At 36.4% G+C, this 27,156-nt stretch overlaps 1 protein-coding gene and 1 long non-coding RNA gene across 5 annotated transcripts in view; one reads left to right on the forward strand and one right to left on the reverse strand.

Annotated features, from left to right (window-relative positions):
- Positions 1-19,229, forward strand: part of LOC145539809 (phospholipid scramblase 1-like) — a 44,883-nt gene extending 25,654 nt beyond the window's left edge. For 2 of the 3 annotated variants that reach the window (XM_081573985.1, XM_081573986.1), the window contains exons 5-7: positions 4,253-4,414; positions 7,159-7,320; positions 19,088-19,229. In XM_081573985.1, coding sequence (XP_081430111.1) covers positions 4,253-4,414; positions 7,159-7,320; positions 19,088-19,117 — 354 coding nt within the window. In that variant the 3' untranslated portion in view covers positions 19,118-19,229. Of the gene's footprint in view, positions 1-4,252; positions 4,415-7,158; positions 7,321-7,620; positions 7,623-19,087 lie in introns of all 3 variants that reach the window. The other variant, XM_081573984.1, reaches the window with a different exon arrangement.
- Positions 1-27,156, reverse strand: part of LOC145539811 (uncharacterized) — a 121,676-nt gene that overhangs the window by 55,303 nt on the left and 39,217 nt on the right. Inside the window, exon 3 of one of the 2 annotated variants that reach the window (XR_014077968.1) lies at positions 12,759-12,840. The exons of the other annotated variant lie outside the window; for it this stretch is intronic. This is a non-coding gene — a long non-coding RNA (uncharacterized LOC145539811). The remainder of the gene's footprint in view (positions 1-12,758; positions 12,841-27,156) is intronic. 2 annotated transcript variants of the gene reach the window in all.

Below are 27,156 nucleotides of genomic sequence, written 5' to 3' on the forward strand. Positions count from 1 at the left end.
TTTGCTTTTTTAAAATTGTTTGATTCTGTTAAGTACTTTGCATTTTCATACAAGTTTCAATAGAATATTTTATATTACTTGAAAATTCATGCCAAGATAGTGATTTGTATGGCACTGAACTTATTTGTTAATTTTGGGAAATAGTAATTTCTTTTATTTGGCTCCCCAGGTGAGCTCAATGGTAAAGAATGAAGGAGGTACAGGAGGCACGGGTTCAATCCCTGGGTCAGGAAAATGCTCTGAAGTAGGAAATTGCAATCCACTCCAGTATTCTTGCCTGGAAAATTCCATGGACAGAGGAGCCTGGAGGGGTACAGTCCATGGGGTCACAAAGAATTGGACAAAACTGAGCCACTGAGCATGATTTATTTTACTTATTTACTTTTATTTTTGGTTGTGCTGAATCTCAGTTGCTGCGTGTGGGCTTTCTCTAGCTGTGCAGAGCAAAGCTACTCTTTAGTTAGCATGGGCATCTCATTGCAGTGGCTTCTCTTGTTGCATAGCACAGGCTCTAGCCTCATGGGTTTCAGTAGTTGCAGCATGCAGCCCCAGTGGTCGTGGCCCAGTAGTCATGGCCCACGGGCTTAGTTGCTCCACAGCATGTGCAATCTTCCCAGATGAGGGATTGAACCAGTCTCCCCTACATTGGCAGGCAGATTCTTATCCACTGTGCCAACAGGGAAGTTCAGGAAGTGATTTTTTACTAATACAATATCTTTGCTTGAAGACTATGGTACATTTCTCCTTAGATTTAAGTCTTCTTTAATAACTCCTGGTAGTTATTTTCAGTGCGTAGTAGGGTATTATAAATACCCTATTAGAACTAATGAAAGCAGTTCATGTTTTTAGATACAGTTAAGTGAAAGTGAAAGTTGCTCAGTCGTGTCCGACTCTTTGTGAGCCCATGGACAATAAAGTCCATGGAATTCTCCAGACCAGAATACTGGAGTGGGTAGCCTTTTCCTTTTCCAGGGGATCTTCCCAACCCAGGGATTGAACCCAGGTCTCCCACACTGCAGGCAGTTTCTTACCAGCTGAGCTATAAGGAAGATACAATTAAAAATATATTCAAATTAAATATTTCATATATGTTGCTCATATATAAAAAAACAGCTGAGCCTTGATTATTGATCCCTTACCCTTTGACAGCCAAAAATCACTTATGAATTCTATCAGGAATTTATATATCCCTTAAGGTTTTCTCCAACTACATAATAAGAAAATAAAGTTTTACTTCTGCTTTTTTATCTGTATGCTTTTTACTTATATATGTATATGTATAAATGTCACATTTATTTATTGTCAACTTTCTAGTTAAGAATACTATTATAATACTGAACATAAGTAAGAAAGGATAGTCTTGCCTTTTGTACTGATTTTTAAGATCTAATCTTCATCATTAAGTATGACATTCTTCTGTAGTTTTTTTACATATAAAAAACTTTCATATACTTTCTTAGGTTGAGGAAGCTCTCATTTATTCCTAGTTTTCTGAATTTATATCATAAATAAATTTTGTATTTTGTCAAATATTTTTCCACATCTACTCATTTGATTATATGACTTTTCTCTTTTAACCTGTGACTATGTAAACTGCATCAAATAATTTTTTTAAATGTTAAATCAACTTTACATTCTTGAGGTAAATTCCACTTGTACACATTTGTTGTTCTTTTTATATATTTCTGAATTCATTTTGCTAATAGTTTGTGTTTATGTATATGATATATATGTCTGTATTATTCCTTTAAGTTTTTGTGTGGCTTTGGAATTAGGATAATGTTGGTTTCATAAAGAAAGTTGGAAATATTCCTTATTCTTTTCTGAAAGAGCTTGTGTAGGATTTGTATTATATCTTATTTAAATATTTTATTATGTTCTTTAGTGAAGCTATTTCAGTCTGTAGCAGTAGGTGTGTGAAGGATTTTAGACTTATATTCAAAACTTGTTTAATATATAGAGAGATAATCAGGTTTTCTTTTTCTTCTTAAGTCCATTTTTGTAATTTGTATCTTTCAAAGGATTTGTCTATAGAAGATGTTGAATTTTAATTGGCATAAAGAATATATTCTTTACTTTCAAGTTTACAGATTATGTAGTAATAGCTCCCTTTTCATTTCAAACAGCAATAATTTGTGTTTTCTTTCTTTTTTCATGTTTAGCTTAAGGAACTTTACTTTTGGTTTTCTCTTTGTGGTCCATTTCCCGTTTGATTTTTTTCCTCTAATCTTTTATTATTTTTTCCACAATTTCTCCTACCTCCTTAAAATAGGAACTTTTATTAAAAAGTCTTCACAACCTCTTGTAGCACTTACTGGGGCCAGACCTCAAATAAGAAGCCACAAAAAATCAAGGAACTCTCAACCAGTGCCATTCCCTTTTTCCAGATGTTGAGTCATGTCCAGTTTTTATCTTCAGAATTATTTTAAGAGATTCTAATAGGAGGGTAGAATTCTAGGAATTCCCCTTCTGTTTGATTGTGTAATGTTAGGAATATAGTTTCTTCGTTCTTTTTGAGATTTCCCTTCTCTTTATACCTCTTCCACCTTTACTTGAACTTCTCTTTCTTTAACCTAGATCTTCTTGTCTTATGCAGTTTTTATTCTACTCTCAGCAATTTCTTGTTAGTGCATAACTTTGTTATGAAAGGGAATCTTGGATGGCCAACATTGTAAAAAGTTCTTATGTCTAGACATCAGCCCTAGTGAGTCCTCCCATCATCTTGTACTGCCAATGAAGGCAGCAAGGACTGTGATGTCGCATCCCATTTTCAGTTATGTTTCTTAGACTGGTCCTCTGAGCTTTTATTCTGAGGGGGATCTGTTTCTCTTTGTGATGAATACTGGTTAGTGGTATCTGGATTCTTTGGATCTCAGGAGTTATCTTGCTGCTGTCACTTGTTTTACTTCATCTACTTGTATTTTGAGATGTGAGGCTATAATTTTTCCATCTACTTTGATAAAGAATTTCACAGTGGTTTTGTTTGGTTTAGCAATCATACTTTTACTGTGTCCTTTCTATGAGGATTTTGAGAAGATTCATAGGCTACATCACCACTACCACCATCTTCACTTAGCGGTCTTCATTTATTTTTTGAAAGAATAATAAATACATATGTATATACAAAAAAGAAGGAAGTTAAAGAGAAAACAAGAAAGAGAGAAGGCAGGAGAAAGAAAGAAAGTTAGCAGAAGTATATTCAGGAAAAATAATGCCTGTCAAACTCTTAGTGCCCATTCCTGCTTTATTCTTCTTCAGAAGCAGCTGCTATTATGAGTTAAAGAATTATTCTATGAATATTTGTATAATAGATTCATACTTATGCACATATATATATATATATATATACCCACATATATATGTGTGTGTCTGTTTGTGGTGTGTTTGTAACACAGTTGGTAGAAATTTTTCTACAATTTTTTAACTTGAAGATTATATCAGTATATATAGAACTTCCTCATTCTCATAAATGGCTGCATGATAAGCTATTTTATGGATGATATGCCATAATTTATTCAACTAGTCTCTATTGATTTTAATGAACTGGATTTTAAATCGCAATGAGCATAAAGAACTTCAATGAAGTCATATTTGCATTGTCATAAAGGTACAAAGTTCTTGGCATATTGGATAATAAACAGTTTTGGTATGATTTGCGCTTTTAAGGCATATCTAATGGGCATAAAAATTTAAAAAGTGATCCTCATAAGCACCAACTATTATTATCATCCCTCTTTTGCAAGTGGAAAATTAATTTCAGAGAGGTGAGTGATCTGTCCATATTTCATGTGGTTAGTGAGCAGCAGCATCAGATCTCAATTCAGGGACTTCAATATCCAAATTCTTCTTTTTCACTTCCATGAATGCGGGCTAAGTTGCTTCAGTCGTGTCCGACTCCTTACAACCCTATGGACTGTAGCTCATCAGGCTCCTCTGTCCATGGGATTCTCCAGGCAAGAATACTGGAGTGGATTGCCATGCCCTCCTCCAGGGGATCTTCCTGACCCAGGGATCAAACCTGCATCTCTTGCATCTCCTGCATTGGCAGTCAGGTTCTTTACCATACCACCACCTAGAAAGCCCTTTCACTTCCATATCAGTCCCCAAATACAGGGCATGCCTAAAACTCAAGAGTTCTGTTCACATACACAAAAACTTTAAGTAAAAGGTGGCATATAAGTAAATACAGTATTATTTACATATCAAACATATCTTATTTGATTAATTTTACATTTTTTTTAATATTTTGTAGCTAAAAGTTGAGGCTCCTCCTGGAGAAATAATTGGATATGTTTATCAATACTATCACCCATTTTTGCCAATGTTTAAAATAAAAAATGAAAATAAGGAGAATTTAATGAAAATCAGAGGGCCATGTGTGGTTTCTAGCTGTCTCAAAGATCTAAATTTTAATGTGAGTAATTCATTATGTTTTAGGATATCATGCTCAAATTAGTTAATAATTTGATGCTTTTCTAATGCAGATAGTTAATTAATGTGATTAAAACAAAATTAAAACATGTTATAATTATTACTATACCTATTTGCCTAATTTTTAAATTGAATTTCTAATTCATAATTTCTTTTCTTAATTAAGCCCTACAGTTTGTGAAGCTTATAAGGCACCTTTTAATCTATATTTTAAGTGTTTAACTATCAAACAAGAAGCTTTATATTTACTATTTGAAAATATTGAAAGAGAAAATTAACTTTATTTCAATAGATAATGACATAATCCAGCATTAATTATAGCTAATATATTAATGCTAATCTTTATAAAATTCTGAAATTGCTATGATACAATTTTGTTAATTTTTATGTGCTTACTGATTTACTTCTCAAAAAATGGCCAACATTCAGATAATAATTTAGGAAGTAAACTACTAAACTACTAAATATAGTTAATAAAACTAAATAACCCACTACAGTTGTTTAAATCTAAATATTCCTAAACAACAGAGAATATTGTCTTGGTATGATAAGATACTCTATTTGAAAAAAGTACTGCTTGTCAGCCTTTTATCAAAGATATTTTTGCTTGTTTTAATATCTGAAATGTATAACCAGAACTTTGGACACAGCCTAGTTAAAATACTATCTGAGGTTTTTTCCTCCTCTAGAATTATGTCAATTCAGTTTAGTGATGCTAATTAAAAATTAATTATAATAATAATGCTTTATTTGAAAATTTAATAAAATGAGCATACAGGACTCTTATTTTTCTATTTCAAGTTGAAAACCAGTGCAACAGGGTGGTCTGTGCTTAAAACTCTGGAAGGCAAAGCTACCTTGCCTCATTTTTAATAATATCAGTGTTTTATCTCACATTATGGTACAGTAAATTCTACTTTATTCTACTGTCTTAAGAACTTTCTCTAAGGTATTTAATATACTTCCTATTCCTTCTAAATTTGAAACAAAGCCATTTTATAGTTCACATTTGTAGGCAACCTCCAAAAGTAAGGAACAAGAAAAGGAGGTAATGATTCTGTGAGAAAGTCATCTTGTGCACAAATGTGGGCAAATCTTTTAATACTTTTGGTTATGAAAAAGAGGAGACATGTAAAGGAGCAGCTGGTTATAGAGCAGGACTAAGGTGTGGCAAATAAGATGTTTATCTCAGGTAAAAAATCACAAGGGGTACCAAAAAACCTGGTAATTAAGATAAATGATATTTGAATATATTCTAAACATCAAATTAATGCAAAAGTCTATTATAAACAAATACCAAAAACTTTAGATAAAACAGAAACTAACTCTGTATCTATATGACCTGTCTCCCTGTATTACCATAATCCTTTTCCTGACTGGATGGGAGCACAGAGTGGACAGGGAGGTATATTTATGAACGGTGTTTCCTTAGTAAGCTTTGATTTTAAAGGAAAGAAGCCAAATTGGAGGGAAAATGTGGAGAAACAACATAAACTGAATATTTGATGAACTTTATCTCTTATTTGGTATGGAACCTAAAGCATGTAGGGAACTGGTCTTGAACAGGCATAGAAATGGACCATTCATCACATTAGAAAGGAAGCAGGGAGTGTTGGTACAGATAGAATAACTTTATAGGCTGGTGTCTTCGAGTTTAGTAAGTTTCTGTCCAGTTACTTCTATTTTCTCCTCAATGGAAACGATAAGCTATTTTGCTGAGGGTAATAGGGAAAGATATGTTCAGAGTTCTGGAATAACTGGATGTTTGACATAATCATGTAAAACTCTTCCATATTTCTATCCCCAATTTCCTTAGCATTACTTACAAGGCTAGGCAGACCTAGTCCTCCATGCCTCTTTTTTCTTAATCATTTTCTACCACTATCTCCTTCACTCATTTTGCTCCAGCTATGTTCCTTCCTAAATCAGAGCCTTTTAACATATAGCTGACTCTCTCTAGGAGGCTCTCACTTTCCCTATTCCTCTGTCACTAGTTCCTACTGAACCTCCAAATCTCAGCTCAAATGATGCTTTGCCTAAGAGGCTTTCTCTAAAACCATCCCTTCAGTTCTTTTAGTCTGCCTATTATCTCCCTATTATACTCCATCATATCATACTTCCTTTCCCTTTCTGGCATTCATTACAAAATAAGCAGTGGGATTTATCACAGATGTATTGTTTTATATTTACATGAGTATCTCTTAGGTTGAGAAATAACATTACTTGGTATGAGAAGTTGTGCTCTAGGGAGTCTAAATGAGTAAAGGAAAAAAGGGCATGAGGAAAATGCAGAGGGATTCAGAAAATTAGGATCTCTTAGGAAAGGGTTAGCTGTGTAGAGGAGTTAAAAGCTAGTGGTTTTCATTTCGCAATTGAATGAATTCTCCAATCAAATTTAAGCAAATTATATATATTAATATATTTTTATATAATATGCATTATATATAAAACATAATATACACTCATATAAATAAAATCACTTGTATCCAATCAACTTGAAAATTTTCTTTTAGGTAGAAATTGTCTGTAGATGTTTTTAGAGGCTATCTCCTGTTCCTATTGAATATTCTTTTTATTGCAGGGTACATCATGATTATATTATAACATGCATATGATTATAACTCATATGGGTCATATGTAATTACTAAAATTGATGTAGAAATGCCTATTGTTTTTATTTCAAGGGTTTTAATCTAAGATTAAAAATATATATTTTTTTAATTTTAGTTATTGTCCCTGGATGAAGAAATGATTATTGGTAAGATTTCAAATCAATGGATTGGATTTATGAGGGAACTTTTCACCAATACCAATAAATTTGGGATCCAGTTTCCATTTGATCTTGATGTTAGAATAAAAGCATTGATGCTTGGAGCAAGCTTCCTCATTGTGAGTCTATTTTCATTCTATTTAGCTGTACATTAATTTTCTGAGATTATCACTATACTTTTGCTACTATTTCTCCTCGAATCACCTAGATCAATTGCAATCTGTGCTTTTGGTCTAGTCCTAGGTCCCCAAATTACATCATGGATTGAATGTTCACACTGCAAAGGAAATAAAAGCTAGAATGTCCTGGAAATGTGATCATTAGAGTTGAATTCCTTTGCCCTAATGAAAAACAAGAGTTAGTCACTGAAAATAAGAATATAATGTCCCATTCAATGAAATTTACTGTTATTTTTTCAGTGGTAAGAATCCATTTGCCAATGCAGGAGACTCAGGAGACTCAAATTCAATCCCTGGGTCAGCAAGATCCTCTGGAGGAGGAAATGGCAACCTACTCCAATATTCTTGCCTGGGAAATCCCATGGACTGAGGAGTCTGATAGTCTACAGTCCATGGGGTTGAAAAGAGTCAGACACGACTGAGAGACTGACCACACACATACACCAAGAATTAAAAATTTTATAATAACTTTTTTAAACAGTTCATTGAAAAAGGTAATCATTGCTCATTTGGAAACCACATATATGTAGAAATATTTAAAAAGAAAATGTCGTTCTTGATTTCATTGGGTCTTAGGAGAAAATGAATATAGCAACTATCTTCATTCTTCAAATATTATGAAATAACAGGAAATGGCAGAGGAAGTACGCAGGGATGTGTCATACAGTATAAGCAATTTGGAGAAAGAGAAAAATGAACAGATTAGATAGCAGATCAAATGTAACTGAGTTAAAAATTAGTGAACTGGGATATATAGTTGAGGAAATTATTAATAATAACCTACAGAGACAAGGAAATATAAAAGTCAAGGGTCTCAACATAGGATAGGGAATAATAACTGCTAAAAAAATTTCCAGAAGAAGCATGAATTCAGTGAAGCAAAAAGGACAACATATCTAAAGTAATATAATTAAAAATTAACACCTATATAAATCACAGTGAGGTAGCAAAACAGTAAAGAAAAATAAGTAACCAGAAAGAAAAACAAACAATAGACTGAAAACTGCCTTCTTAATAGAAAGAGTGGAAGCCAGAGAGAATAGAATAATATCTTCAAAGTATTGACTTAAAAAACAATTTTAATTCTCAATTACAATTTTATTCAAGGACATTTCAAGGAGAAGAGCAAAATAAATAAGTTTTTTTTTAAGCACATTTTTTACACACATGCTAAGTCGCTTCAGTCGTGTCCGACTCTGCACGACCCCATAGACGGCAGCTCACCAGGCTCAGCCATCCCTAGGATTCTCCAGGCAAGAATACTGGAGTGGGTTGCCATTTCCTTCTCCAGTGCATGAAAGGGAAAAGTGAAAGTGAAGTCTCTCAGTCGTGTCCGACTCTTAGCGACCCCATGGACTGTAGCCCACCAGGCTCCTCCGTCCATGGGATTTTCCAGGCAAGAGTACTGGAGTGGGGTGCCATTGCCTTCTCCGTTTACACACATAGATCATTTCTAAAGGCGATAATTCAGGAAGAAGGGACATAATCTGAGAAGAATCATCTGACGTTCAGCAATACAAGCAAATAAAATGCTAACTATATTTGTGAATGTAAATGTGTTTTTACAAATAAATAGCAGAAGAGGTTCAAGATGACAGCGTAAGAACCACCTGAATTCACCTCCTCCCATGGACACATCAAATTAATTCCTACTACTGTGGCTCAGATCATGAACTCCTTATTGCCAAATTCAGACTTAAATTGAAGAAAGTAGGGAAAACCACTAGACCATTCAGGTATGACCTAAATCAAATCCCTTATGATTATACAGTGGAAGTGACAAATAGATTTAAGGGACTAGATCTCATAGACAGAGTGCCTGACGAACTATGGACAGAGGTTCGTGACATTGTACAGGAGACAGGGATCAAGACCATCCCCATGGAAAAGAAGTGCAAAAAAAGCAAAATGGCTGTCTGAGGAGGCCTTACAAATAGCTGGGAAAAGAAGAGAAGTGAAAACCAAAGGAGAAAAGGAAAGATATTCCCATCTGAATGCAGAGTTCCAAAGGATAGCAAGGAGAGATAAGAAAGCCTTCCTCAGCGATTAATGCAAAGAAATAGAGGAAAACAACAGATTGGGAAAGACTAGAGATCTCTTCAAGAAAATTAGAGATACTAAGAGAACACTTCATGTAAAGATGGGCTCAATAAAGAACAGAAATGGTATGGACCTAACAGAAGCAGAAGATATTAAGATGAGATGGTAAGAATACACAGAAGAACTGTACAATAAAGATCTTCACGATCCAGATAATCACGATGGTGTGATCACTCACCTAGAGCCAGACATCCTGGAATGTGAAGTCAAGTGGGCCTTAGAAAGCATCACTACGAACAAAGCTAGGGTAGGTGATGGAATTCCAGTTGAGCTATTTCAAATCCTGAAAGATGATGCTATGAAAGTGCTGCACTCGATATGCCAGCAAATTTGGAAGACTCAGCAGTGGCCACAGGACTGGAAAATGTGTTTTCATTCCAATCCCAAAGAAAGGCAATGCCAAAGAATGCTCAAACCACTGCACAATTGCACTCATCTCACACGCTAGGAAAGTAATGCTCAAAATTCTCCAAGCCAGGCTTCAGCAATACGTGAACCGTGAACTTCCAGATGTTCAAGCTGGTTTTAGAAAAGGCAGAGGAACCAGAGGTCAAATTGCCAACATCCGCTGGATCATCGAAAAAGCAAGAGAGTTCCAGAAAAACATCTATTTCTGCTTTATTGACTATGCCAAAGCCTTTGACTGTGTGGATCACAATAAACTGTGGAACATTCTGAAAGAGATGGGAATAACAGACCATGTGATCTGTCTCTTGAGAAACCTGTATGCAGGTCAGGAAGCAACAGTTAGAACTGGACATGGAACAACAGACTGGTTCCAAATAGGAAAAGGAGTATTTCAAGGCTGTATATTGTCACCCTGCTTATTTAACTTATATGCAGAGTACATCATGAGAAACGCTGGGCTGGAAGAAGCACAAGCTGGAATCAAGATTGCTGGGAGAAATATCAATAACCTCAGATATGCAGATGACACCACACTTATGGCAGAAAGTGAAAAAGAACTAAACAGCCTCTTGATGAAAGTGAAAGAAGAGAGTGAAAGAGTTGGCTTAAAACTCAACATTCAGGAAACTAAGATCATGGCATCCAGTCCCATCACTTCATGGCAAATAAGATGGGGGAAAAATGGAAACAGTGAGAGACACTATTTTCTTGGGCTCCAAAATCACTGCAGATGGTGATTGCAGCCATGAAATTAAAAGACACTTACTCCTTGGAAGGAAGGTTATGACCAACCTAGATAGCTTATTTAAAAGCAGAGACGTTACTTTGCCAACAAAGGTCCATCTGGTCAAGGCTATGGTTTTTCCAGTGGTCATGTGTGGATGTGAGACTTGGATGATGAAGAATGCTGAGCGCCGAAGAATTGATGCTTTTGAAATGTGGTGTTGGAGAAGACTCTTGAGAGTCCCTTGGACTGTAAGGAGATCCAACCAGTCCATTCTAAAGGAGATCAGTCCTGGGTGTTCATTGGAAGGACTGATGTTGAAGCTGAAACTCCAATACTTTGGCCACCTCATGTGAAGAGTTGACTTATTGGAAAAGACCCTAATGTTGGGAAGGATTGGTGGCAGGAGGAGAAGGGGACGACAGAGGATGAGATGTTTGGATGGCATCACTAACTCGATGGACATGGGTTTGGGTAATCTCTGAGAGTTGGTGATGGACAGGGAGGCCTGGCGTAATGCAATTCATGGGGTCGCAGAGAGTTGGACATGACTGAGTGACTGAGCTGAACTGATGGAATAACTGTGACTTCCCCAGTGGCTCAGTGGTAAAGAATTTGTAATACAGCAGATGAAGGAAGCAGATGACTGAAGCGACTGAGCACACATGCATGCACATGGAATACTTCCCTCTGAAAAAAAGCGAAAACTAGCTAAACAACTCTTCAAAGATGAAGGATAAAAATATCAATACAGGATGGAGAAACTGATGTGTTCTCACCAAAAAAATGCACACCTGGTATGGTGACACACAGTTGGGAGGGGTCTCACAAACATAGAGCTTCTCCCTAGAAGCAAAGGGTTGGTGCCCTACTTCAGGAACTCCAAGTCTTGGGACCCGCACAGGAGAAATAAGCCCCCAAACATCTGGCCTTGGAATCGAATAAGGCCAAGGTTCAGGAGATTCAAAGTGCTGCAGGGAACAGAGATTCCTCTCTTAAAGGGCTTACGTGCAGACTCACCCCAAGACAGCACATAAGCTGCAGTTTGAAAAACATCTTAATGATATTGGCTAGTAAAGGGGATTCACTAGCTAATCTTAAAGCATTTTTCAGAGGGAAAAGGCACTGTTGGGACTTTCCAGATAAAGTTGCTAGCATTTTATGCTTTTATGTTCTCATTCTACATTGTAAGGGCCAGCACTAGTAGGTGCCAGTTTTGCTACCATGCTAGTGCTGGTGGTCATACTCTGGTGGCAGCCTTGTTAAAGACAGCAGGCATGCCTTGGCTTCAAGCTCACTTGTCCTGCTAAAGCCAAGAGATATATACAGTCCAGCACAGGGGGACACCCCTTGATCACCTGACTCTGGTGGCCAGGGGTGCTTGGGCTTCTGGGCCCTAAGTGACTGAAACAGTCTGAGAGATAGTTCTTAGCAGGCTACCTACCATCTGCCAGACAATGACATAGACAGGAGGCTAAAACATAGCCCTAGTCTTTCTGTGAAAAAGGCTTCTTTACTTGGGCTGGAGCCTCAGCTTGAGGGGCAGGTTTCAGGTTTACCGTACATCTAGAGGCTATGAAGTTGTTCTCAGGGAACATAGGCTGGGGGGTTCTATTTTTGTACTCTCTCTCGGTCTTGCTTCAGCTCAGGTACTTACTAGGAAGGAGGTTATACATTCATCTAGGGTCCTAGTATCTGCAAATGTCACCAAGAGATACATCCAAATAAGTTGGTTTGGAGTCCAGCAGGGTTTCTGACCCTAATCTGAAAGAACTGTATATACTTACATACCCTAAAAACTGCTGCTTGAGGATATGGCATCCAGTGAGCCTGAAACCAGGTCCTGACAGATTCCTCCTTTGAACACTGAAAAGTCTTGATTTCAACCACTGGGACCTATCAACAACAAATCTGGGTGCTTAGATAATAACAAAAGTTCGAGAGATAACTAAGAGCAAGGGTTAGGTAAATGATAAGGTTCATCTCCTATACAAGACCATTCCTTCAAGACTGGGAGAGGTAGCTGCTTTGCCTAATATAACACAGAGTCAAGCAAAATGAAGAAACAGAGAAATATACTCCAAATGAAAGAACAAGATAAAACATGAGAAAATAAAATTTAATGAAATGGAGATAAATAACTTACCTAATAAAGAGCTCAAAATAATTGTCCATAGAAATGGTCACTAAACTCAGAAGACTGAATGAACACAGTACATTTTTATACTCTGCAAAAAAAACCCATTACAACTAATAAATAAATTCAGTAAAGTTGCAGGTACAAAATCAATATACAAAAACCTGTTGTGTTTTTATGCACTAGAAATGAACTATTAGAAAGAGAACTTAAGAAAGCAATCTCATTTACAATGAAATCAAAAAGAATAAAATAACTAGGAATAAATTTACCAAAAAATGAAAGACCTGTACACTGAAAACCATGAGACACTAATGAACAACTGAAGAAGACAAATAAATGGAAAGATATTACATGTTCATGGGTTGGAAGAATTAGTTCAGTTCAGATACTCAGTCGTGTGCAACTCTTTGTGACCCCATGGACTGCATAATGCCAGGCTTCCCTGAACATCACCAGCTCCTGGAATTTGCTTAAATTAATGTACATCAGCCGGTGATGCCATCCCACCATCTCATCCTCTATCATCCCCTTCTCCTCCTGCCTTCAATCTTTCCCAGCATCAGGGTCTTTTCAAATGAGTCAGTTCTTTGCATCAGATGGCCAAAGTATTGGAGTTCCAGCTTCAGCATCAGTCCTTCCAATGAATATTCAGGGCTCATTTCCTTTAGGATTCACTGGTTGAATCTCCTTGCAGTCCAAGGGACTCTCAAGAGTTTTCTCCAACACCACAGTTCAAAAGCATCAATTCTTCAGCGCTCGATTTTCTTTATAGTCCAACTCTCACATCCATACATGACTACTGGAAAAACCATAGCTTTGACTATATGGACTTCTGTTGGCAAAGTAATATCTCTGCTTTTTAATATGCTGTCTAGGTTGGTCATAGCTTTTCTTCGAAGGAGCAAACGTCTTTTAATTTCATGGCTGCGGTCACCATCTGCAGTGATTTTGGAGCCCCCAAAAATAGTCCATCACTGTTTCCATTGTTTTCCCATCTATTTGCCATAAAGTGATGGGACCAGATGCCATGATATTAGTTTTCTGAATGAAGAATTTTAAGACAACTTTTTCAGTCTCCTCTTTCACTTTCACTGGTCCATATAATCTTAAAATATATATGGAACCACAAAAGATACTGAAAGTCAAAGCAATCTTGAGAATGAAGTACAACGCTGTGGGCATCATGCTCCCTGATTTCAAACAATATTAAAAAGTCATAGTAATCAAACTAGTATGGTATTTGTATAAAAACATAAACATAGATAATGGAAAAGCATAGTAACCTCAGAAATAATGCATGCATATATGATTGATTTATGACAAAGGAGCCAAGAATATACAATGAGGAAAGTATTGGCTCTTCAATAAATGTTGATAAAACTAAATAGTCACATGCAAAAAAAAAATAGACTACTGTCTTACACCATTCACCAAAATCAACTTAAAATGTTTTAAGGAATTAAATATAAGACCAGAGACCATAAAAACCCTACAAGAAAACACAGGTGACGAACTCCTTGATATTGGTCTAAATGAGGAATTTTTGGATCTGACTCCAAAGGCAAGGTCAACAAAAGCAAAATAAACACATGGCTTTATTCCTTGTTTTTTAAGGAATCTCCATACTGTTTTGCATAGTGGCTTTATCAATTTACATTTCTACCAACAGTGCAAGTGTTTTCCCTTTTCTCCACACCCTCTCCAGCATTTATTATTGTAGATTTTTTTGATGATGGCCATTTTGCCTCATGTGAGATGATACCCCATGGTAGTTTTGATTTGCATTTCTCTAATAATAAGCAGGGTTGACCCAGAAGTCCCACTACTGGGCATTTAGCCTGAGAAAACCATAATTCAAAAAGACACATGTACCCCAATGTTCATAGCACCACTATTTACAATAGCTATAACAAGGAAGCAAACTAGACGTCCATTGATAGATGCGTGGATAAAGAAGTTGTACACACACACACACACATATAATGGAATATTACTCAGCCACGAAAAGAAATGAATTTGAGTCAGTTGAAGTGAAGTAGATGAACCTAAAGCCTGTTCAATGGAGTGAAGTAAGTCAGAAAGAGGAAAACAAGTATTGTTAATATATATATAGTATATATTTGAGGGACGCTCAAAAGGCAGGGGATATATGTATACTTATAGCCGATTCATGTTGTTGTACAACAGAAACTAGCACAACACTGTAAAGCACTTATCATCCAATTAAAAATAAATTTAAAAAACAACACATGAAGCTACATCAGACTAAAAAGCTTCTGAACAGCAAGGACATCATCATCAAAATGAAAAGGCAAACTACTGAAGGAGAGAAAATGTCTGCAAAATTTATATCCAATAAAAGTTAATATCCAAAATATAATTAGAACTCATACAACTCAGTAGTAAAGAATAAACTAACAATATGATTTTTAAATGGGCAGAGAATCTGAATAGACATTTTCCGAAGAAGACATGCACATGGCCAAGAGACACATGAAAAGATGCTCAACATCACTAATCATCATGAAAATGAAAATTAAAACTTTAATGAGATGTCACCTCACATCTTTTTGAATTACTGTTATCTAAAAGACAAGAAATAACAAGTGTTGGCAAGCACTTGGATAAAAAGGAAGCTGTGTACACTATTGGTGAGAATGTAAACTGGTGCAACTACTATGGTAAACAGTATGCAGGTACCTCAAAAAATTAAAAATATAACTTCCATATGATTCAGCAATTCTACTTCTGGGTATTTACCCTAACAAAATAAAAACTTTACCCTGAAAAGATATTTGCACCCTCATGTTCATTGCAGCATTATTTAAAGTACGAAGTTATGGAAAACAATATAAATATCCATCAATAGATGAATGGGCAAAGAAGATGTGGTACACATGATAGACTACTATTTAGCCATAAAAAACACTGAAGTAAGTCAGAACAAGAAAAACAAATATCACATGATTTCACTTGTATGTAGAATTTAAAAGACAAAACAAACAAAACTGAACCACATTAAACTAATAGATACAGAGGAGAGATTGGAGAACAGGCAAAATAGGGAGAAAGAATCAAGATGTAAAAACTTTCTACTTATAAAATAAATAAGTGGATATGATATACAGCATGATGACTCTAATAATATTGCATTGCATATTTGACAAGTGCTAATATAATACATTTTAAACGTTTTGTTTACAAGAAAAAATGTTGTAGCTTTATATGGTGGTAGATAGTAACTGAACTTACTGCAGTGAACATTTTGCAGTGTATACAAATATCAAATCATTATGTTGTATATCTGAAACTAATACAATATTTTATGTCAATTATGTCTCATAAAAAACAATAGTAACAAATGTCTAATTTGTGAGATCAAAAAAAGCAACACTAAAATAATAGGCAACAAAAGTAAATAAGCTGTGAGAAAATTACTAGAATTAAAATCTCATAAGGTCCTTGACAGGAGGTGAGTTAAGTATGCATGTTAATTTCATGGACAACCACAGAAAAAATGAAAAGACTTTATAAACTGCAAACTAGTAGAGAATAGAAATGGGAATAAAATACAAGCAAGCAAACAAATGAGTGAAAGAATCTATTTAGGGAAAAAAAGCAAGAAGAAAAAAGCATAGACAAAGTGGGACAAATAGAAACAGGAAATTGAAATGGTAGAAAATAGCTACCTATTCAGGTATATCAATATGTCAATTAAATATATTCTATACAATATCTTGGGCTTCCCTTGTAGCTCAGTTGGTAAAGAATCTGTCTGCAATGCAGGAGACCCGGGTTCATTTCTTGGGTTGGGAAGATCCCCTGGAGAAGGAAATGGCAACCCACTCCAGTATTCTTGCCTGGAGAATCCCATGGACAGGTGGAGTCTGGCAGGCTACATACAGTCCATGGAGTCACAAGAGTTGGACACGACTTAGCAACTAAACCACCACCACCACACAATATCTTATAATATCTACAATAAATGAAAATGGCCAAATATTGCAAGTAAAAGAATAGACATGGTTCAATTTCAGTTTTAAAAGATTCAGAGGCTCTGTATAGGAGACAGACCTAAAATAAAGACAAAAAAAATTGAAAGAAAGAAAATATGGGATAAATCAACAGAAAAATGCTAACCATAAGTAAGTTAATAAAGCAAGGTCAATATCAGGAAAAAAATAGATGTTAGGACAAAAAAACACTATTGGGGCAGACAGTTATGTATGTAACTACATAATGATAAAAGTTTTACTCAGAAGATACAATAATTCTAGGCTTCTGTGTACCTAATATAAACCTCAAAATATAGAGAAACATGTTATATAGTTAGTGAGAAACTCATTATCATAGCAGAAAATTCACACAGCTTTTAATTTTTACTCATTGTAGAAGACAGAGCCTTCGTAAAGTTATTTAAATTTGAACAAAAAAATTAAGAAGCTTGATTTAAAGAATGTATGTAGAACTCTGTATCAAGCAAGTAGATAATATGTTTTCAACATTTTTTTTATAAAAATTTTTCTCATAGTAGGTCAAGAAGGAAGTCTCAACAAATTTCAGAGAATGGGTATAATTTGGACCTTAGTGTCTAAGCAAGGAACAGTAAATTAGATGTTGATGAAGATACACATTTTAAAATATTTTGTACAGGAAAACATGTAAATAAGTCAGGGATAAAAAGTAACACAATAAAAATTTTAAAATACATTAAATTGAAAAATATTACATTTTAAAACTTTTAGAATGCAATTAAAAATGTTAAAAAGAATAATATAGCTATAAATACTTTTGAAGAAGAGAAAAAAGTGAAAAATTAATGAACCTAGTATCTATATGAAAGGTTAGTAAAAGAATAGAACAAACCCAAGGGAAACATAAGGAAAGAAGTATTGAATTACTGATCAAAGATAAATAAACAAATAGCATTCACACCTGGTTACTAGATAGAAAAGAACTTTCAAAGCAATTAAGTCACAGAGGTAAAGACTGCTAAATTAGAATATCTTGACTTCTGTGCATGTGTGCTCAATTGCTCAGTCATGTCCAACTCTTTGCAACCCCATAGACTGTAGCCCACCAGGCTCCTTGTCCATGGAATTTTCCAGGCAAGAATACTGGAGTATGTTGCCATTTCCTACTCCAGATCTTACACTTCAGTACCTCAAGACAAATCATAATATTAAACTTTCAACAGCAAATAATAAAATAACTAAAATATATGATTCATGTATGACCAAGAAATAATATTATATTAATAAAAAATTTACTTAAGTGAGAAAAAAATCAAATCCTAAATGAAATGGATATAGAATATGAAATACTAATAAATACAGCCATTAATAAGGGAATACAGATAACCAGTAACTATATGAAAACATTTTCAAAAACATATGAAGTAAAGGAATAAACAACAATGAAATACCTCTTTTAATTTTTTCTCCCAATCAAGTTACAGGAATCAGAAACTCAAGAGCTATACATATAACTTTGGGGGGACAAACTGAAAATATCCATTAAAATTATAATGTTGATATTTTCTCATATGTATTGCTTTCTTCCAAAAAATTAAAAGATGCAGACTATTACGTAGGGCTCCCCTGGTGGTACAATGGTAAAGAATCCACCTACAATGCAGAAGCTGCATGAGATGCAAGTTCAATCTGTGGGTTAGGAATATCCCCTGGAGAAGGAAATGGCAACCCACTCCATTATTCTTGCAGAAATTCCATGCACAGAGGAGCCTAACAGGCTATAGTCCATGGGTCACAAAAGAACTGGACACAACTTAGTGACTAAACAACAGACAATTCTGTGTACTCTAGTAAACAGAAATGTATACTCTATGTTGCAAAATTCACTTTAATAAATAAAAAATGTTAAAATCTAAAATGTAAAGTACATGATTAATCACACTATAAATTATCTATGAAGCAGAATGTTAACAACTCAAATGGTCAATGACATGAATACTCAGTGTATATTTTTTAATGAAAAAAGTAGGATATAAGCATATTATAATACTAATTATGTACCTGGAAGGAATTTAAACCAAAATATTAATGGTGGATCTTGGAGAATTGAAATTATAAATTTTTCCCTTTTGTATTTCTATATTTTTCTGTATTGAGTATACATGAATGAAAAAATACAGAGGAAAATAAAGTAAGGTGAAAGTAGTTGCTATTCTCTAAGGGAAACAAATTCATATTATATTCAAATTTATCATTTTGGTGTATTAAGAGTAGTCAAATAATCATACTTAATCCCTTAGAAGTTGCCTGTTACTACTATTAAACCAGCTTAATTGTATTTGTGTTTCATTTTCATCCTAGGACTACATGTATTTTGAACTCTGGTCATAAGAGTCAGCCTGAAAAATCTTGTCAGATATTACTGGAATTAAGTTTTGCCAGCCCTCAGCAAAATTAAACAACTTTTACTTAGAATATATAATAAAGTTTTATTTCACTAAAATTATTTGTATGATTTTTTTCTACATAATAGGACACACAGCATGTTATATTTAATTTTCTACATAATGAATCACACCAAAAATTTAGGAACTTAAAAATGATCATTGAAAGCAAAAATAAACAAATGGAACCTAAGCAAACTTATAAGCTTTTGTACAGTAAAGGAAACCCATAAACAAAACAAAAGACAACCTAGAGGCTGGAAGAAATATTTGCAAATGATACAATCAACAAAGACTTAATTTCCAAAATATACAAATAGCTCATACAACTCAATAACAAAAAAGCAAACAACCCAATAAAAAAGTGGGCAGAAGACTTATGGGGCTTTTCTCCAAAGAAGACATACAGATGGCCAATAGACACATGAAAATATGCTTAGTATCATTAATTACTAGAGAAATGCAAATCAAAATTACAATGATGTATCATCTCACACGAGTCAGAATGGCCATCATCAAATGACAAACAGAGAGGGTGTGGAGAAAAGGGAACCCTCCTACATTGTTAGTGGGAATATAAATTAGTGCAGCCACTAAAGCAAACAGTATGGGAGGCTCCTTAATAAACTAAAAATAGCATTGCCATATGATCCTGCAAAGCCACTCCTGGGCACATATTTAGAGAATACTCTGAATGCATAAAGATCTATGCACCCCAATGTTAAAGCAGCACTGTTTACAATAGCCAAGACAAGGAAACAACCTAAATGTCCAATTACAGATGAATGGATATACAAGATGTGCTACATATAGACAATAGAATACTATTCAGCCATAAAAAGAATGGAATAATGCCATTTGCAGCAATATACATGAACATAGAGAAACATACTAAGTAAGCTAGATAGAGGAATGACAAATGTCATATGATATCACTTACAAGTGTAATCTAAATAGAAAATGATACAAATGAAGTTATTTACAAAATAGAAATAGACCCATAGACACAGAAGACAAACTTATGGTTACCAAAGTGGAAAGGGACAAAAGGATAAATTAGGAGTTTGGGATTACCATATACACATATACCATTTTATATAAAATAGACAACCAACAAGGACTTACTCTATAGCACAGGGATTTATATACGTATAACTGAATCAATTTGTTCTATATCTGATGGTAACACAACATTATGAATCAACTATTCAGACATGACTTAGGGACTAAACAACAAAAATATACTTCAATGAAAAAAAAAAGATCATTGTATTTAGCTGAGGACTTTGCTGTATAATTCTCCTTATCAAGACCTGGATCATTCATGCATGTGCAGTCACTTAACAGATTGGCTGGGGACTGTCTCATCCCAGATGGTCTCATTCATATGTCTGACTGTTGCCTAAGTTAGTAGGGGCATCAGGCCACATAGCTTTCATCATCTAGAAGGCTGGCCAAAACTTTTACACATGATGACTATATAAGAAAAGCAGCAGGAAAGCAAGCTCAAATGTTCACACTCATCCCAAACCTCTGTTTCTATTATACCTACTAATGTCCCTTGGCCAAAGCAAGTCAAATAGCCAAGTCCAGATTCAGGAAGTGGAAAAATAGGCTCTACTTCTTTATGGGAAATGCTGAAAAATACTGTGGCTTTTTTATTCTCTCCTTCTACCCTGTCCACCCTCTGGTTATAATTATTTCATTCTCCCCACATGCAAAGTATCCTCAACCTTCTCAGAACTTCTAAAATTCTCTTTCACTTACAGTATCAGGTCAAGTCCAATATTATGTGATTTGCATCATCTGTGAATGAAAGCAAGGATACCTGGATGCAGTTCCTCTTAATTCAGACTTCAAAACTAAAAAGACACACCAAACAATAGTGCTCTGTTATGTGCTGTGCTTAGTCGTGTCCGACTCCATGGACGGTGAGCCAAGGTGAAAATAACTGCAGTAAACAAATTGAACTGATCGATAGCAATTTTAGAACTCAGATGGACATATGCTGCCAGCTCCCCTTACTCTAGGAACAGAGAATGTTCTGCCCTCTGGCAGTGGCTCTTTAGTCCACTGTACTCTGTAGCTATGACCTTGGGGATTTCGGCTCTGCCTTCTGAGACATTTTCCTTTTCTAAATGAAATGGCTGTGTTTTTAACTGAATAGTTTTGTAGCCCTTTTCCTACTTATAGAAAGTTAGAGACAGAAGTCTTTTAATTTTAAACTGTTTCAGTCTCTTTTAAGTCTCTGTCAATATAATTCTCTTAAAAACTTTCCATGTATCAGATTTAGCCCACTCTATTAGAAAAAGCTCCCTTCAGTCTTCTTTTCAGGATAGGCTTCTATCTCTGCATTTACTAATTGCTAGTCTAGTTTATTTATATGTAGCTGGGTTCTAAAAGCAGCCAGAGGACACAACCTTATGCACAAGCACTTTTCAAGCCTCTGCTTACATCACGTTTGCAAATGTCCAATTGGCCAACTCAAGTTACATGTCTATATCCACATTCAGTGGACTTTTAAAGAGATCCCATTCCTTGATTTGAGGCACTGTAAAATATCATGAACATTTTTTCCACAATCCACCACATTACTTAATGGGTGATTTTTCTTGATTTGAGTGTGCCATAGACTGAATATTTGTGTCCCTCACAAGTGACATTTTGAAACTTAATCTCCAATGTGATAATATTTGGAAGTGGGACCTCTAGAAGGTGATAAGTTCATGAGAATGGAGCCTGCATGAATGGGATTGGTGCCCATATAAAAGAGGCCCCCTCAGGGAGCCCCCTTGCCCTTTCACCATGTGAAGGCATAGCAAAAGAGTATAGTTCAGGAAGGGGATCCTCATCAGACACTTAATCTGACACTTAATTCCAAAATCTGGAATCTTGGACTTTCCAAATTTCAGAACTGTGAGAAACAAATTTCTGTTGTTTATAAGCCACTCAGTCTATGGCATTCTGTTATAGCAGCCAAAACCTACTAAGTCAGTGTTACCTAAAAAATAGTTTTCCTTTTTCTTTTCCCACTTCTGGATATTTATTGAAGAAAACAAAAACACTAACTTGTAGGAGACAGGAAGAATAGAAGAAAAGCAGGTCCCGGCAAGGGGATAAACTGCATGCTTCAAGCCATGAGACTCATGGAATAAGTCCAGAGGGAACAGTTCATAATCTTGAAAACAAGATATGATCCTAGGGTCGGAAAACCGACCCCAGACTGTTTCCCAGCTGGTGTCTTAAGAGTCACATGTTTTACATATCTGAAGGAAAATCTATAGATAAGAATATTAGTCTTAGTTACTAATTTTTTGTTGATTACTGTTTCTTGGTTACTCAGTGGTTAATGATCACTTTGTTCTTTGGCCCTGAAGGCCACATGAGTTATAGCTTAACTCCCAGCGCGTTCTTTCCTTCATGGCTGAGAGTATAATAAAGCTGGCATGGATTCAGTTTTGGCATCTTCACCTTGGAGTGGCGTTGGTCCCCTGATCCTCGCCTTTCACTGAACTTATGTGTCTTGTTTCTCATTCTCCCGCCGCATCACGCTTTTGGAAACCCTGCTTGTCGAGCCGGACTTGACACTAACTGGAAAAGATACATGCACTCCAATGCTCATTGTGTTGTTGTTTTTCAGTCGCTCAGTCATGCCCAACTCTTTGTGACCCCATGGACTGCAGCATGTCAGGATTCCCTGTCCTTCACCATCTCCCAAAGCTTGCTCAAACTCATGTCCTTTGAATCAGTGATCCCATTCCAATCATCTTGCCCTCTGTCGTCCCCTTCTCCTGCCTTCAATCTTTCCCAGCATCAGGATCTCTCCTAATGAGTCAACTCTTCACATCAGGTGGCCAAAGTATTGGAGCTTCAGCTTCAGCCATCAGTATGTTCATTGAGATGAATATGATTTCTGGTGTCCCTTTATCAGAAGTTAGTTGAGGTTTCTTCTCCTATTTCTGTGTTTAAGGGGTATATCTTGAAGAAGTCAATGGGTAAACTGCTGCATATGTTTCTAAGATTCAAATTCATAAATTTCTTTAGGTGCACAGGCTAATTTTTCCCAGGTAGTGATAACGGAAAGGCAGGTCTGGCTGCTCAACACTTGAAAGCCAATAGTCCAGAGGCAAGATTGGTCGAAAGGAAGTTTCCTTTACTTTGGATACCAGCAACTGTTGGGGAGGGTCCGTCCACATGTCCAAAGGCTCATGCCCTGCTGACAGTTGAGGACAAGAGTTTTTAAATGGGGAGCTTCCAGGGTGTAGAGGAAAAAGGAAGGGACTCCAGACAGAAACAGCAGTCAGCTCTGACAGTCATCTTGAAATTGGTCATGTGATTCTCTGACCAGCATTATCCTGATTGTTTTAAGTACAGTTAATATTCAGGTCCAGGGTCATTTTTTTCCAGTTTCTCTGAGGCCAGGTCTTGAAACTGTGCCACCTATGCCAAGGACAGTCTGGTCCTCCTGCAGTTAACTTCTTCTGTTAGGTGGGGTTTTTAGTTTCTACAAAACAGCCCAAAGCATATGGCTCAGAATATTATTTACAGTCTTTGTAGAGGAACTAAAGGTCCTTGACTTTGCTTAATGACTAAACTATAATTATTTTATCCTGTTTGATTGCTTTTCCTTTGTTTCTGGATTTTCTCACTTCTTAGATTAAATTTATTCTTTGACTAAATTTTTCTACAGACAAAAGGCAGGCTGAGGACACTGGGGGCAGAGGGAGGAAGGACTATAAGGTCCTGCTCTGTTTCAGTAGTAAGTGAAAGAGGCAAGCACCTCTGAGAGTCAGGATAGTGGAAGCAGACAAGAGAAAAATTAGAAAGATTCTCTAAGAATAATGCAAATATATCTGATGTTTGTGCATGTTTGAGAAAAAAGTTTTGATGAAAACTTTTCAGGTGACTGCGCATATCATCTGCAAATACATTGATGAGGCCCATGGCACAAAAAAGAGAAACTCTTACAGGAATCTCTTTTCAGGAATGAGTCAGTGCTGCTGTCCATGTGCCAACCTATTAGCGCAAAACTCAGTCCAGTAGCCATCACTGGACTGAAGAACAGGCTCAACCACTTTCAAGATGACTTTAGTCAACTTGTGTACCACACACCCATGTCCTTCAATAATGGTTCTGTACTGGCAATTTTGATCTCTTTACTTCAATTTCAGCATTTATAGTCATATTTCCACCATGATACCTGAAAGTTGGTGAAATGATAATGAGATTCAAGTCTATTAAACATTTTTTTTTTTGTATAATGAGAGAAAACTCTAAAAAAGGGGCTCCTTGAGACCTAGAATAATTCTTAGGTATAAGGTCAATTTCTCAGTGAGTCATGTCCATGCTCATTCACTTCAGTCATGTCTGACTCTTTGTGAATCCAGGGACTGTAAACCGCCAGTCTCCTCTATCCATGGGATTCTCCATGCAAGAATACTGGAGTGGGTTGCCCTCCTCCACGGTATCTTCAAGACCCAGAGGTTGAACCTGTGCCTCCTGTGCAGCTCCTGCATTGCAGGCAGGTTTTTTTTTTTAATTTATTTATTTTTTAATTGAAGGATAATCATTTTCCAGAATTTTGTTGTTTTCTGCCATACATCAACATGAATCAACCATGGGTATACAAATGTCCCCTCCCTCTTGAACCTCCCTCCCTCTCCCTCCCCATTACACCCTTCTAGGTTGATGCAGAGCCCCTGTCTGAGTTCCCTGAATCACACAGCAGATTACCATTGGCCATCTATTTTACAGGACCAGGAGAAAGGAACAATGATCCCACAAGAGACTGACCCAGACTTGCCTGTGAGTGTCCAGGAGTCTCCAGTGAAGGTGTGGGTCGGTGGTGGCCTGCTGCAGGGTTGGGAGGAACTGAGTGTAGCAGTACATTCATGGGATCTTTTGAGGGAAGTCACCATTATTTTCACTACTGCCACCATAGTTTAGCCCCAAGGAAATAGCAGGGAGGGAACACAGCTCCACTCATCAACAGAAAATTGGATTAAAGATTTACTGAGCATGGTCCCATCCATCAGAACATGATCCAGTTCCCCCTCAGTCTTTCTCTCCAAACAGGAAGCTTCCGTAAGCCTCTTAACCTTCTCCATCAGAGAGCAGACAGAATGAAAGTCACAATCACAGAAAACTAACCAATCTAATTACATAGACCACAGCCTTGTCTAACTCAATGAAACTATGAGCCATGCCATGGCCACTCAAGACAGACGGGTTGTGGTGGAGAGTTCTGACAAAATGTGGTCTACTGGAGAAGGGAATGGCAAATCACTTCAGTATTCTTACCTTGAGAACCCCATGAACAGTATCAAAAGGCAAAAAGATAGGACACTGAAAGATGAACTCCCCAGGTCAGTAGGTGCCCAATATGCTTCTGGAGATCAGTGGAGAAATAACTCCAGAAAGAATGAAGAGATGGAGCCAAAGCAAAAACAACACTCAGTTGTGGATGTGACTGGTGATGGAAGCAAGGTTTGATGCTGTAAAGAGCAATATTGCATAGGAACCTGGAATGTTAGGTCCATGAATCAAGGCAAATTGGAAGTGCTCAAATAGGAGATGGCAAGAGTGAACATCGACATTTTAGGAATCAGTGAACTAAATGGACTGGAATGGGTGAATTTAACTCAGATGACCATTATATCAAGAATGTGGGCAAGAATCCCTTCAAAGAAATGGAGTAGCCATCATAGTCAACAAAAGAGTCTGAAACACAGTACTTGGATGCAATCTCAAAAATGACAGAATGATCACTGTTTGTTTCCAAGGCATACCATTCAAAATCATGGTAATCCAAGGCTATTGCCCAACCCAGTAATGCTGAAGAAGCTGAAGTTGAATGGTTCTATGAAGACCTACAAGACCTTCTAGAACTAACACCCCAAAAAGGTGTCTTTTTCATTATAGGGGAATGGAATGTAAAAATAGGAAGGCAAAAAACACCTGGAGTAACAGGTAAATTTGGCCTTGGAGTGCAGAATGAAGCAGGGCAAAGGCTAATAGAGTTTTGCCAAGAGAATGCACTGGTCATAGAAAACACCCTCTTGCAACAACACAAGAGAAGACTTTACACATGGACATCACCAGATGGTCAACACCAAAATCCGATTGATTACATTCTTTGCAGCCAAAGATGGAGAAGCTCTATCCATTCAGCAAAAACAAGACTGGGAGCTGACTGTGGCTCAGATCACGAATTCCTTATTGCCAAACTCAGACTGAAATTGAAGAAAGTGGGGAAAACCAGTAAACCATTCAGGTATGACCTAAATCAAATCCCTTATGATTATACAGTGGAAGTGACAAATAGATTTAAGGAACTAGATCTCATAGAGTGCCTGATGAACTATGGACGGAGGTTCATGACATTGTATAGTATACAGGGATCGAGACCATCCCCAAGCAAAAGAGATGCAAAAAAGCAAAATGGATGTCTGAGGAGGCCTTACAAATAGCTGTGAAAAGAAGAGAAGTGAAAAGCAAAGGAGAAAAGGCAAGATATACCCATCTGAATGCAGAGTTCCAAAGAATAGCAAGGAGAGAGAAGCAAACCTTCCTCAGTGATCAGTGCAAACAAATAGAGGAAAACAATAGAATGGGAAAGACTAGAGATCTCTTCAAGAAAATTAGAGATACCAAGGGAATATTTCATGCAAAGATGGGCTCAATAAAGGACAGAAATGGTAGGGACCTAACAGAAGCAGAAGATATTAAGAAGAGCTGGCAAGAATACACAGAAGAAATGTACAAAAAAGATCTTCATAACCCAGATAATCACGACGGTGTGATAACTCACCTAGAGCCAGACATCCTGGAATGTAAGTCAAGTGGGCCTTAGGAAGCATCACTACAAACAAGGCTAGTGGAAGTGGCAGAATTCCAGTTGAACTATTTCAAATCCTGAAAGATAACGCTGTTAAAGTGCTGCACTCAATATGCCAGCAAATTTGGAAAAATCAGCAGTTGCCACGG

The sequence above is a fragment of the Giraffa tippelskirchi genome, chromosome 2, assembly GCF_054371585.1.
Source record: "Giraffa tippelskirchi isolate mGirTip1 chromosome 2, T2T-mGirTip1v1.2.pri, whole genome shotgun sequence".
Classification (NCBI taxonomy): Eukaryota; Metazoa; Chordata; class Mammalia; order Artiodactyla; family Giraffidae; genus Giraffa; species Giraffa tippelskirchi.